Below are 14,596 nucleotides of genomic sequence, written 5' to 3'. Positions count from 1 at the left end.
TACCCTACTTCACAGAGGTTAATATGAGAGGAAGCACGTACAGAAGTTATACATAACTATTACAATCTATAAATCTATAATTATATTATAATTTAATCTATTATATTATATTATCATCTATAATCTATATTTTGTGAAGTTAAATAAATGTGCGAATCACCGTGCATCAAATACATAATGCTGAATTCGAGACGCCGTAATGGGTAACACGCCTCGGACAGCGGTACACAGGCAACAGCGTAAATAATATTTCATTACGTGCTGACAGGGCTGACTGTTTCAACGAAACGTTTATCCTGTTTTCAGTTGGACGAACTCCGGACATATAACCGCTCTTAATACCTTTTTTGAAGTTAGAACTCCCGAAAAAGTCGTATAATTTGCCCTACTCGCGACCAGTTCTGCCGCTGGGCACATACAAATCTGACCTCATAGTCTTTGGTCTTCCCGCCATTCTTGCCTTATCCCTTGCTCTCTCTCCCTCCTAACGTGACATGTGATGCCCGCCATGAGGCGGAGCCCGTGTGACTCGAACTACAGCCCAAAGGAATCTTCCACGTCCTCCAGATGGGGAAACTTTGCCAGTAATCCTGGCGGTTACCGTGGGTGCAGGGACATCCCAATGAAGACCACGGAAGGATGGACGCTCGCATGTTTTCTGTAGTGGGTAGTCCTCTTGGGTTACCCAAATCCCAGAGCAAGAGTGTTAGCGCGCCCCTCCCTCTCCTGTGCCACCATAATCTCTCCCCTCCCTCTTTCCCCCTCCCCTGGGTGCACCGAGCCGCCACTTCAGAGCAGGCTGACCGCACCTTTCCCCCTACATCACCCTCACCCACGTCTTCCAGGCCCATAGAGATACGAAACAAGGACTAGAGGACGGAGGGGGGGGGGTCGAAGTAGCTTGCTGTTGTTGGCAGCACACGAGTGGGCATTGTCACTACTATAGCAAAAAAAAGAAAAAGACAAGAGAGTTGATAAGTTCAAAGTGAGGCATAGGTAAGATGAACGATACTGATGTGACGGAGGTGCACTCTGGATGAGAGGTGCTAGAGGGGTCTTTCCGCGAGGCCCATTTCTTGAAGAAAACGCGCGAGGTTTCGAATTTTTGTAATTTGTTCTGCATAAAAACCTTCGGGGAAGAGGATGTCCATCAGTATATGCCAGGCCTGGAGTGTGAAAAGTGAGTTTCGTGCATAGTATGGTATTAGCGGCATTCTGTCAGGATATGTTCGATAGTTTCCGTATGATGACAGTGACCGTAACTGGAATCCTCCCTGAAGCCGATCTTGAACAGGTGCGAGTTCGTGAACGCAGATCCCGTGCGTAGCCGATGCAGCATTGTCTGCATGACTCGGGGAAGGTGTTTCATGGGAAGAGAGGGTCTGTGATTTTGCATGGTGTCCTTTATGCAAGGATGGCGCACTTAAACTAGCTGTTTAACGGCCATGTGCTCGTCTGTGTCGGCCGGAACTGGTGAGGATGGGCTGCAGCTAAGTTGTGCTGAGGATGCTAGCTGGTCCGCTCACTCGTTGCCCCTGATGCCGACATGAGACGGGATTCATTGGAGAGCAAGATCACCTCCAATTAGCCTATGCTGGGCACACGACCTCCTTATACAACGGGCTGGGATGCTACCACACATGTGTGTGTGGGGGGGGATATGTTTATTACGAAAGAAAGGAAAAAAAGGCAGGCAAAAAGGAAAGGTCAGCCAGACAGAAGTCGACTTGCTATTCCTTGTACAAAAAAGAAAGAAAAAGAAGAAAGAAAAAAAAAAGGAAAGAGAAAAGTGGTTCACCACGTTAGAAAGGGCACTTCTGGAGTCCGTAAGTAAAACGGCCTTAAATATTCCAGTCAGTTGGACCGCAGCAGCTGCGTGTAACAGGGCCAGGTGTTCGGCCGTCGTGGATGATATAGGGTAACGAGCTGATTTCCCTTGCCAGACCACGTTCATTGATGGGATTAGTACACACTGGTAGCGCTTCTGTCACGGTCGTCAATGGAGCCATCTGTAAACACCAGAGTATGCGAGTCGTAGACATCGCTTATCAGGTTCCAGCCGCCATTCTGGCCACCAGGGGGCTGGATTCACTCTTCTTCCGTAAACCTGGGATGTGAAGCGTTGTTGCGCGCACGAACTCACGCCATGGCGGCGTAGGTGGACTAGCTGGGAGCCGAGGTACAGCCCCACTGTTGGCCAGAGAGCTGGTGGCGAGCCCACTAGCAAGGCACCCTAGGAATGTGTGTGTCCTTTGTTCGAGGTCTGTGAAGAGTCCTTGAAGAGTCCTTGTGGGGGACGATATAAAGCTGCGTACAAGAACTTCCCACTTTCGACTGGTAACAATTCGCAATGTGGTGTGGAACACATTAATTCCTGAACTACCGAGCCATCAGCAAGATCACTTGACAAAAGGATTTCGACGCCGCCTCCTCGCTTATCTGTGCGATTGAGTGAGAAACAAGAGTAGCCTGGCTGGTTATAGCTGGGGTCGTCAGCAGTAAACCAGGTTTCAGAAAACATGAGAACGTCAAAGGAAAACCCGACGGGTAGAAATGTATCAACGTCATCATGTTTGTTTCGTAGTGACTGAGCATTTAAATGTAAACACGATAAAGTATGTGGTCCGCGTGTAGTATTCAGCAGGTGGAGCGCATTCTGTGCTGTGTACGCATAGCTCATGCAAGAATATAGGCCTTCTGACGTAAACAGCAAGGTTTATTCGCGGTTAAACGAGGTTGTTAAGGTCCACGGTGGAGCTAACACGGATGGGTTTTGCAGATTCGTCCTTTCTTACATATATGGCACCGTACTTATGCCATACAAATTTGTAGTGCAAGTCCTTGGCGCGCATTCGAGCGTCGTAGAACAGTTTTCGATTGGATGCGGTCAAGTTCTCGTTAACATATATGTTTTGGTTGTGAATTTTATGGGTTCGAAGCTTGCTTCTGTTGGCCAGCCAACGTTCACAAATGGATCTGTTCGTGAACCGGACGATTACTGCGGGGATTTTTCCCGGTGTGAATGGTAGCCTGTGAATTGCTTCGATGCTGTTGGTGTCTGGCTGAGGCACATTCAGAACTGCTGCAACTTCGCTTAGTTTGTCTAAGAGACTCTCGTTCGGGGCATAAGGAATACCATGGATTTCAAGATTATTCCTCCGGCCATATTGCTCAAGGTCGTTTAGATCCCGTTTTACGCTTTCCAGCGCGCTCAGTTGAACGGCACTGTGTTCAATCTTGTCTACACGCTTTTGAAGGGCGCCTATTTCCTGTTTCTGATGGGAAAGTTCGGAGAGTACTTGGTCATATTTGTCAGACATTACTTGAAGCGAGCTCTCCATCTGAACAAGTGTTTCGCTCATGGCACACACTTTATCTTTTAGCGGCACGAGGTCTTGGAGCATGTTGAATATTTTATCTAGTTTGTTACTGTCGTTATCTGAAGAGACCTGTTTCTTCGCCTTTGCGGTCCCGCTTTTGCAGGTCTGACACGTCCAGTTGCTACGGTTTGTACGAACGCCTGAGCACTCAATGTGGAAAGGAGCGTGGCATTCTTGACAGAAGATCACTGTGTCTCGCGTGGTAAACAGAATGCCGCAACTTTCACATGTATCAGCACAAGATGACATATTGATACAGATCTAAAGTGGCTTGCAGTCAGCGGCGTGAAGCCGAGTACAAGAGAAAAGCAGTGAGTGTAGAGGCTCACCTGTAACATACAGACAAGTCAGTTCAACATGTCATGCAGCTGCCGCTGACTGCAAAGATGAATTTGCGGTGTCCGGGCTCTTATAGGCACGTCGCTGGTGTAGTTCCAAGATAATCCGACCGTTGGTTGGCACTGATAGCTGATAGTATTGTTTGCGAAAACAATTCACAAACGCGTCGTAGTCTGCGAGGGAACAACAGGAGCACAGTGGCGGTACGTGTAGGCGTTTCCTGTTTGGTAGGGCTGCGTTGTTTGGGAGCCCGAGTGATCTGTAACATACAGACAAGTCAGTTCAACATGTCATGCAGCTGCCGCTGACTGCAAAGATGAATTTGCGGTGTCCGGGCTCTTATAGGCACGTCGCTGGTGTAGTTCCAAGATAATCCGACCGTTGGTTGGCACTGATAGCTGATAGTATTGTTTGCGAAAACAATTCACAAACGCGTCGTAGTCTGCGAGGAAACAACAGGAGCACAGTAGCGGTACGTGTAGGCGTTTCCTGTTTGGTAGGGCTGCGTTGTTTGGGAGCCCGAGTGATCTGTAACATACAGACAAGTCAGTTCAACATGTCATGCAGCTGCCGCTGACTGCCTGATATATTTTCACTTGTAGTTTTTGTGTATGACTCCTCTTTGCATGTCTATACTTGCATGTAAATCGCCTGCTGCGCACCTGTTGTATCGGGTAAAAATACGAATGAAGTCGCCCCAGATGGAAAAATGACGAAAGAAGTCTGCCCAGGCTGAAAAATGTGAGACTGTTTATAATAAAACTTGTAATTTTGATTGTAATCACATTGATTAAAAATATCTTCTTTGATTAATCGTGCTATCCCTTCTGCTTAATTGAAAACGCGTGATTACCACTAATAAAAGATATTGTGTATGATGTGTGATACCCCTTCAATGCTATTGCATCATACCTGTAATAAGTATAATCTTTGTGACATGTATTGTATTGTGTTTCTTCTGCTTCAAGTTTTTGGCCGGGTTTTTCTCCTTCACATAGAGTCATAACATAATTCCTGACACTAATGACTTTAATAAATATATTTTCACTTGTACTTTTGTGTATGGCTATCCTTTGCATGTAAACAGCCTACTGCACACCTGTTGTAGCTGGAAAAAAATTGCGAATCAATTCGGCACAGATTGAAAAATGACGAAAGAAGTCGGCAAAGGATGAAAAATGTGAGCGGGTAAGCGCGCACGCAGCCCTCCGGCCACGGTCCGCCCACCGGTAAGAGCCTCCACCCGAGCGCCTCCCACCGGGCACGGGAAAAAATATGCGAACGAAGTCGGCCCAGGCTGAAAGATGTGAGATGGTAAACGCGCACGCAGCCCTCCCCCCCCGCCGATAAGCGCGCGGACAACCCTCCGCACACGCGCCGAGCGGGGAAAAACACGCGCAGGGCTCAGGGCAGGGCCCAGGGGTTGCTAACTGGACCCCATGCTTATAGGACCAGACCTATTACTACTAGCTTCCGCTAACGGTGTCCTCTTCACTGTTGTTAACCCATAATTTGATAGCTTCTTCCAAGAGGTATGTTTTTGATTTCATGGCAGATGTAGTTGAAATATGTGGGACCTCCTATTCCATTTACCACATTCATCTTCTTCTTTTTCAGATTGCTCTGTTTCGTCGTCTGTGGGCTACGAATCGCCAGGCTGCGTTTCAACATCGGACCATGCTGTACTGGTCTTTTTTTTTGTTTCAACCGACGTAATTTTCTGCTATCCACTTCTTGTCCGCACTTCCACGGAATCTAACTAAATACTGGAGCTGCCCGTTTCTAACTCGTCTTTTTATAATCTTCTCTACTTTCGGTACTTCTCTCACTCTCGTAGAAACTGCCAATGATACCTTCATTGTTAAGGTCACGCAGTAGATATGTATTAGGATAACTGTATCTGTCGTAATCACAACGCACGAAGTGTCAGCAAAACAGCAACAACCAGACTTTATTCACTGCTTTTATACACACACACACAATGGGGGAGGAGCGCGAACAGACAGGAGTTACGTGAAGTCGCTCAAGGTTACAGATTAGATATGCTACACGCTGGGCTGTTATCAGCACACCGATACATCTCCCCTTTTTTTATGTTTAACCGTTACACACTAAGTTAATACTAACTGATACATAAAGAAAGTTTAAAAACAACAACTATGTGTACACGAGCCTGTCCGGTGGACGTGTTGTCCTGGATGACCTCCGTAGACAGGGTTCTGAAGCCTTCCCATAGTCAGATGCAGGTAGACACTTCTTGGAAGGTGAGGTCGATGCGGTTGCAGGTTGCGAAGAGTCTTCAATCGCTGGTGGTTCAACCCGATGTCCGTTTTCTGGGTGGCGTCCATGTACGGCGGTGTAGGAACGTAACGTTCAGGTGTGGGCAGAAGATGTTGCCGATTTCTTTGTAGCGGTCTGTTGTCTTCAGTCTTTCACACCTTTAAAGGTGTGCGCTATGCACATTCAACCTGGTTGCATAACATTGCATCTTCAAGATGATATTTTACAAAATTCGGAAAGCATTACAAAACATCAAGTGTCAGTGCAAATCTTACTTTCATTATGTCTTGCATATCGCATATACGTGCTAATGCATATATGCATCGCTACCGATAATCGAGCGCGTGCAAGTGTCTACAATACTGTTCAACAATGTTGAGACGTTGCAAGACTGAATTTTTGGAGGTTTAAGGGGTTTAAGTAGAGTGCCTCTTGATGAATCTTGTTGATGCTTTCGGACTTGTACTTGCGTGGTGCGCCTAAAGTCTGGAAGCCGTGTGCGCAGTCGCCGACCCATCAGCAGCTCTGCTGGGAAGTTGCCATCTGCTTGAGGAGTGGTTCTGTAGTTTAGAAGTCCTAAGAAAAAGTTGTCATTTGAATGAACACATTTTTTCAATATTCTTTTCACAATCTGTACTCCTTTCTCAGCAAGTCCGTTGGGCATTGGGAAACGAGGGCTTCAAGTCACATGACGGAAGTCAAGCGTAGCGAAGTCTCTGAATTTCTTCGACACAAATTGAGGTCCGTTATCAGAACACACTTCCATGGGGATACCATGTCTTGCGAAGACGCTGGCTAGCGTGGTAACAACGGTACGCACACTGGTGTCCCGGAGCTGTTCAACCTCAGGATAGTTCGAAGTGGCGTCAATGACAACCATATAGTTCTTAGAAGCATATTGGAACAAGTCTACTCCTACGCGATGCCATGACGGATTGGGAGTTGGTCGCATTATTAGGGGTTCCTCTTGCTGACGATAAGCATACCGCTTGCATGCGCTGCATTTTGATACCATTTCTCTGATGTCCGTGTTCATTCCTGGCCAGAACATGAGCTAGCGAGCTTTAGCCATGCACTTAGAGACTCCTAAATGTCCCTCATGAAGGCGAGTCAAGATCTCTCTGCGGAGCGTTCTAGGGATCACCACCTTGCCACGTTTAAACATAACACCGTTTCCACTGGAAAGTTCCGATTGGAATGCTTTGTACTCTCCTTGCACCTCTTCAACGTTTTCCAACGCTGCTATTACATCTCGCAGGCACAAATCCTTCTCAGCCTCCTCTCTAAGTCGTTTTAGAGTCGTTTCACTCTCCATCGTCGAAAGAATGCATACTGCATGCACCTCGACGTCGACATCCACACCCCGAGCGGTTTCTGTCACTAGCGTGCCCGAGACAGTGTGTCGGCCAACTGCAGGTGCTTGCCTGGTGCAGCTCGTAATCATACTTCATCATACGTATAAAGAAACGCTGCAACCTTGGTGGCATATCGCCGAGGTTTTTCTTCGAAATCGCAATGAGAGGCTTATGGTCAGTTTCCATAGATACTTTTCGGCCGTAAATAACGTAATGGAATTTTTCCAACCGAACACATTGCCAAGAGTTTCCTTTACGATTTGTGAGTACCTGCTTTCAACCTCTGTGAGGACCCCCGAGGCATATGCCACAGGTAGCCAGTCGCTGTCATGAAGTTGAAGCAAGGCCGCACCAAGTCTGAACTGGGAGGCGCCGGTGGAGACCTTTAGTTTCAAACTTCGGGTCAAAGAAAGCCAGAACCGGTCATGACGCTAGGGCGTTTCTAAGGCTCTGCCACTCCTGTTCATGGCCCTTCGTCCACTCGAAACAACATCCTTCTTTGAGATCTCTCAGGACGACGGTTCTCTGTGAAAGGTAGGGGATATATTTCCCGAAGTCGTTGGCCAGTCCAAGTATTCGGTGCACAGCCTCCTTATTTGTGGGTGCCTGCATTTGTAACACACTTCGTAAATGTTCCGGGTCTGAATGTATTCCTTCCCTCGTTATCCTGTCCCCCAGGAACGCTATCTCTTTCACACAAACCACACACTTATCGGTGTTCAAAGTTAGCTCTCCACGCTTCAAGTGCCCTATGCAGACGTTCGTCGTGTTCTTTACGAGTGGTCCCCACACTAGCACGTCGTCAATATACGCTCTGACGCTGTCTAAGCCGTCAAAAACTTGGGTCATCGTTTTCTGAAAAACTTCTGGTGCTGATGAAATGCCAAAAGGCAGCCTTTTGTACCGGTAACGACCAAACGGCTTTGAAAACGTACAGATCCGGAAAGTTTCTTCATCTAATGGTATTTGGCGAAACCCCGCATTAGCTTTCAACTTTGAAAAATAAGTGGCACCAGCCAGCTCTGCTTCCATCTCCTCTCTTTTAGGCATAGAGTAGTGTTCCCGTTTCAGATTTTGGTTGATGTGTCTAGGGTCCATGCATACTCTAATCTTGCCACTCTTTTTTCTCACGACTACTAAGGGGCTTACCCCGGATGGTTCTTCCACCTTTGCTACGATGCCCTCTGCCTCCATCCTGTCCAGTTCCTCCTTGAGGGGTCTTTTGAGCATCTGCGGTACCCGGCGCGCTGACTGGATGACAGGAACCGTCCCTTCCTTGGTGCATCCCAAGCCCTAGAATAGTTCTGGAAACTCCGCCGCTACATGACCCTTTGAGTGATCAGCACTTGCCACAGCATCTACGCAGTTTACCAGTTTGTACAGTCTGCACGCCTCGAGGTCCAAAATTGCTCGACGACCACTTTTAGTCACAAAGAATTTCAAATTTGCGGTCACACTCTTGACCTTCGTGCGCAGCTGTGCGGTTCCGATGTGGGAGATAACGCCTCCGCTGTAGCTCCGTAGAACTGCTGACGTCGGTTTGGTACGAATCCCCGGGCTTATCTTCTTGAATACAGACAGCGGAAGCAGGTTTGCTTGTGATCCCGTGTCAACTTTTAGTTGCACGTCCTTCCCCGAGATAGCTGCCGTTATCAGCCAGTCGTCGCGGTTATCCCTGCCATTGCAGACTTCCAGCACATCAAGGCCGTCGCTGTCTGTTTCATCATCTGAGAGATACACTCAGTCAGGTACCTTCTGCCTTAGTTTGCAACATACAGCAAAATGATTCCTCTTTTTGCACTTGCGACACACTTTCCCATACGCAGGGCACTTCCTCAGTTCATGATTACTGTTGTATCTATTGCATCTGCTGCCACCGTATTTTCGTCGTTTCTTTTTCATCAAGTGACTTGTCAGTTTGACCCCAGGCCTTGTGCTCTTCAGTCAATTCGGCAGCTTTGCGTATTTGAACAGTTTTTGCTAGGGTTAGGTTCTCTTACACCCCGTACACAATTTGGTCCCAGATGAAAGAATCTGACAGTGCCGCAAAGTTACATAATTGAGCTTTCAGTTGGATGTCTCGGTAGAATAACTTGAATTGCTCACCTTCACCTTGCATACGACACCTGAAGACATAGCGTTCATAGGTTTCGTTACACTTAGGAGTGCAGTAATCCTCGAACCTCTGAAGCACTGTCGTGTAGCTCTCCCGTTCCCCCGAAGTTAGCCTTAACGTGTTAAAAACTTCCGCCACTTCCGGTCCGGCCACATGCAGCAGCGACGCTATCTTCTTCTTGTCCGACCGTGGCTTCCCTTCAGCCTCTGTTGCCTCGAGGTAGAATTCCAACCGTTGTTGAAATTTTCGCCAGTTTTCTGGTACGTTTCCCGCTACGTTTCCAGACAGTACTAGTGCATCCGGCGGACGAAGCCCGTCGATGGTAGCTGCTCCGGTGTGGAATCCGGCACTCCTGACACCATGTATCCGTCGGAAGCACAACACACGAAGTGTCAGCAAAACAGCAACAACTTGTTGCGCCTTTATTCACTGCTTTTATACACACACACAATGGGGGAGGAGCGCGAACAGACAGGACTCACGTGAAGTCGTTCAAGGTTACAGATTAGATCTACTAGGCGCTGGGCTGTTATCAGCATACCGATACAATAACCTATTTTGATTGCTCTCACTGAAAAAATCTCTTTCGTAAATGACTGTCAATATATCTTTGTTAACTGGTGTCTATATTTGGCAATCCTAACAAGATCTCCAACATTGCAACGTGGTTTTTTTGGGGCTTCAGTTGGAGTTTGTAGTTGAAGTCTTTCTCGGAAAATGTGCTCGTTTTCTTTGGTTACATCCACAGGTCTCGCAGACAGACTCATGTGCACTCGATTGTTGTACGCTTTGATTACTTGAGGTGGAATCTTCACATAACGTTTATGACCCCGATAAGTAAAGATACGGTAAAGTGTAGAGACAATTGTGCTTTGGGAGCGTTCCGCATGAGCGGCCTTATAATAGAATTAGAGCTATACCTAGATATGCCTTTTCTTTTCAAGGACTCTTGCACTACCTTGTTCGTAAATTCTCTCTTAAACACATTCCCTCTTAATGCTCGAAGAATCTCAGAAGATTTTTTATTGCGAATGAGTACAACAGCGAGGAGACGGGAACAATCATCTATACAGAAGAACAAATAGCGAAAACCATCATTTTGATCTTTTACAGTCTGCATGTCCTTGAGGTAGACTTCGAACATTTCCTGCTTTCCGAGTGCAATTATTTTTCGACAGGTCGATTGTACTCGTTATGTAAGCTGTAAACACCACTTGTCTCCAGATATTTAGCAACTTTGCCCTTCTTTTCACCGATGGCTTGAGCGAGTCTCTGCAGTCCACCAAAACTGCCGACATGTTGCGGGTCGTAATAGGCGGCCATTAGTGCTTTCTTCTGGTGGAACTCGAAGAGCGTCAAGGGATAGATAGGCATTTATTGTAGCTGACACGTCTCCTCTCAACCAGGAAGGTTGTCTGTTGTGAAGTTCATACTTCAACAATTCGACAATGGACGACTGTGGCACTACCTTCCCATGACATATAACTCTTCCGTACTCGTCGTAAGCTAGAACAGTTGTTATCAGCTTAAGTATTACCAATACCTTTTTATGATGTATTGGAGGGAAGTGCGACAATATGGTTTCATCTTGAAAATAGTATTTCTGTTCCTCCTGCATAGGCTTCAATATGGGCTCCATGTTAGGTTTCAGCGGGCACGCTTTGCAGCACGTGTGATTGCTGGCGAGGCACGTTTACGTGTGCTTGCTTCACTTGTAGCAGGCGATGCTGGACTGCTCGATGCGTGACTGTTCGATGCTCCCGTTACTTTGTGTTTTTTTAAGTGATTTGGATGCACAATAAGTGTTGGTAGATTCAGTTTGACCAATAGTGGCAAGATGCGATCGAAGTAAGGAGGAGTTGGAACATTTCTCGCTCTTGACAGAAGATAATAAACGAGATCAATTATATTACTATTCTCCAACATTTGACCGTCAACGATTACTTCGAAAGTTTGCGCATTCCAGGAGACTGTTGGTTGTAGAAGTTGCAGAAGTTGGTTTGCTCTGGCCTTATAACCACTACTCATAAAACTAACAATTGTGTCACTTTTCTCCCCCTCCTCGGTCTGTGTTCCTTCTTCTCACGATCCAGCAAGTGTTTCGGTTGTATGTTGTTTTGTAACTCTACTTGGATGTAACAAAGAGTGAAGATACTGAATTATCTCTTTTACCTTGATGTCATCCGGTTCGTCTTTCTTCGATATATTTGTGATGTGATCTTCCCGGTAAGGTACAAGTTCGTATTTCTGCATTGATTATACTCCGATTGCTTTTGCAATCGCTCTTCCACCCAATGAGGAGATGAGACCCAACAAATGGTGATAATAGAAGCTGCAGAAACCCACCTGATTGTTGCAAGACTTTTTTAGCTTTCTTGACCCCCCTTGCGTCTTGTTTTGTCAAAATGCGAATTGATGTTTCGTAAGATTTTAATTGTGACGTTTAATTTAACTGTGACGTTCTTTCACAAAGGTTCATACACATTTCTCTGATGGTATTCAACTGATCCTTTGTAGCATGCTCCAAAAGATAATAACGTTGCTCGGGTGACGTAGATTCTGCGAGCAAGTGAAGAAAATGAATATTCTTCTTAACACGTTTCATGTCTTATATACTATTTGGCGATGATCGTCGGGAAATATGTTCGTCCACACTCGATAGTTGTCTGAACAGTTTTGAAACAAGTCAGTTACGATGTATGAATATGGTTTCGTACAAGCATCCTTATATATGCTTGTCAATAAGTCGCTTTTGTTCAACAATTCAACAACATTTTGTTCAACAAACAATTGTCGTGAAAGTATTTATAGTTGATCCACAGTTCGAGCAGAATGACATAGAATTAGGGCACTGCTATTGAACAGAGGATCATTAACAAATAAATATTGAGTAATGAAGATGGCCGAACACTTGAGATGGTGGCATCCAGCTACATAAAAGTTACAGATTTCTTTGAGTCTTTTCTTGTCAGCTAAGCAATCGTCAAATATGATGAAAGAATTTCTAACATCCTCCAGGTTAGTGGGAATATCTTGAGTGAAAGTTACCTCGGGGGAAATCGTCAAAAATAGGTTGCTTGTACAAGTATATGTACTGTATACGCTCGAAAGGTTTATCAAAGACAGTGGCTCTATGCTTGATCAAACGTGTAACGAGTGTCGTCTTTCCACTTTGACTCTGTCCAGATATAGTCATTGAGACAGGAGTGATAAACCTACTAACCTCAGTCATCTTTCGCAAGTAAATGAAGACTGGCATAAATAGCACATTACATAAGACTTTTACTCATTTTTCAAGCATGTCTGCTTTTCTGAAAACGATAAATGACAAACAACACTTAACCTTTATGCAGTCCTTTTGTTTGTTAAAACTTGTCTATATGTTGGATATGGGAGCTGAGAAACTCATATCTGTATATCTTGCAGAGCAAGTCAGTGTAGAATTCTCAAGATCTAGCACTTTCAACTTGTGCAAACATGCAATGAGTCTGTGATTGTATCTCTTTTTTTAAGAACAAGTCTGTTCTAGACATTTTTTTCTTTCTTCTTCACGTTTAAACTTGTCTAGACATGTGATGAGCACGTGATTGGTTACGTCAGAGAAAGGTAGCCAACAAAGTCAAACATGTCTATGCATGCATTGTTTGCAAATAGCTATATAAGACTGCCCTCCATGAAGATTCTTCGCACAGATCCTCACAGCAGGAAGGGTACGTTACACTTTTTCCTTTGGTTCCGATATGTGGGAAAGTGTGCTTCATATTTTCAGCTTCAGTCTGTGTGTAGAAAAGAATAAGTGAGTCAGAGTGAGAAGTCACCACAAGAGAAGGTATGACATCTATTTTGGATAAGCTCGATAAACTGAAGAAACCTGGAGATAGAGATATTGTGGAAGTGTGCATGTAAGTGGAAAATTTCGACAAACTTTGTGTAACACCTGTAACTTAAATCTAAGAGTGCCTCCTAAGATTCCAATCATTGCACACAATGCCAACTATGACTTGAGTTTTCTTCTGTCTCACTTACATTTGGTTAAGAAAGTGGACATAAATGTGACTGCCAGTAGCTCCCAAAAATTCAAAGCTATAGACGTTGGTTCCTACCGATTCCTAGATAGTTTAAAGTTCCTGGATGCAAGTCTTGAATCATTGGTGAAAAATCTACGTGAGAAAGGTGAAGACAACTTTCGTTGTCTTCGTCAATTTTTTCCAAACGAAGAACCCTTTCAACTAGTTGTTCGCAAAGGAGTGTTTTGTTACAATTTTGTCACCACTTTCGAAGCCTACAATGAGCTTTCTCTACCTTCTCGGGATCGATTCTTCAACACCTTGAATGGAACAGAAGTAAGTGAAGAAGATTATTGCCATGCAAAGAGATTCTTTGAAAAATTTCAACTCCGTAATCTGGGAGAGTATTCCGATCTGTGGGATGTGGGATGTCGCGGCCGCACGGCGGCGCCGTTATCTCACCGGGAGAGGGCAAACTGGATGTCTCTCCCGGCGAAGATTATTTAACTCGAGACCGAAAAGGCAGGAGGCTTCTTTTTTCTGAGTGGAGCGCGGCTCTTGGAAGATTGCTCCCGCACGGTTCACTTGGAGACAGTCCATGTAAGTTCCTAGGAATGTTTGCCGTGTACGCTTCCCCGTTGACTGATTAAAGAGTGTGCTTTTCACTTCTGTCTGTGCCTTCCGGTGCAGCGGTTGGGCAAAAGACTGGTTGGGTTCTACCCCAAGTGGGATCTAAGGGGTGGAATCCCACAATACTTACTCACAGATACGCTGCTTTTAGCAGACGTGTTTCAGAGCTTTCACAAGTGGATGCTTGACTTTCACAAGATTGAATCTTTTCACTTTTTGTCTCTTCCCGGATTAGGCATGTCTTGCGCCCTAAAAATGAGTAACGTAGAGCTAGAGGTGATTCACGACCCTGACGCCTCCCTACTGAGGAAAGCGACCGCAAACGTACCAGGAACGGAGCAGTTTGACCCCGAAAGGCGAAGTAGCTTGATCCACTACATAGTCGTTAATGGGCTTTACGGTTCAGTAATGAGACAGCCAGTACCTTACGGAGGTGTCGAGTGGCTCACAGAGGATGAAATCGTGAACTTGGATATAACACACCTCCCA

The 14,596-nt window shown here is 45.6% G+C and overlaps 1 protein-coding gene across 1 annotated transcript; it reads right to left on the bottom strand.

Annotated features, from left to right (window-relative positions):
* Nucleotides 1-2,726: 2,726 nt before the first annotated feature.
* On the bottom strand, nucleotides 2,727-3,404 carry LOC135398533 (uncharacterized). The gene has a single exon (XM_064629933.1). It carries the CDS (start codon nucleotides 3,402-3,404, stop codon nucleotides 2,727-2,729), a length of 678 nt encoding a protein of 225 aa, XP_064486003.1.
* Nucleotides 3,405-14,596: the final 11,192 nt, after the last annotated feature.

This window comes from Ornithodoros turicata, chromosome 6 (assembly GCF_037126465.1).
Source record: "Ornithodoros turicata isolate Travis chromosome 6, ASM3712646v1, whole genome shotgun sequence".
NCBI classification, from domain to species: domain Eukaryota; kingdom Metazoa; phylum Arthropoda; class Arachnida; order Ixodida; family Argasidae; genus Ornithodoros; species Ornithodoros turicata.
The sequence above is the reverse complement of the archived record's forward strand: the minus strand, read 5'-3'. Positions and strand labels throughout refer to the sequence as shown.

Coding starts and splice junctions, on each gene's coding strand:
- LOC135398533 (XM_064629933.1), bottom strand. CDS start 3,404: ATGCTCCAAGACCTCGTGCCGCTAAAAGATAAAGTGTGTGCCATGAGC.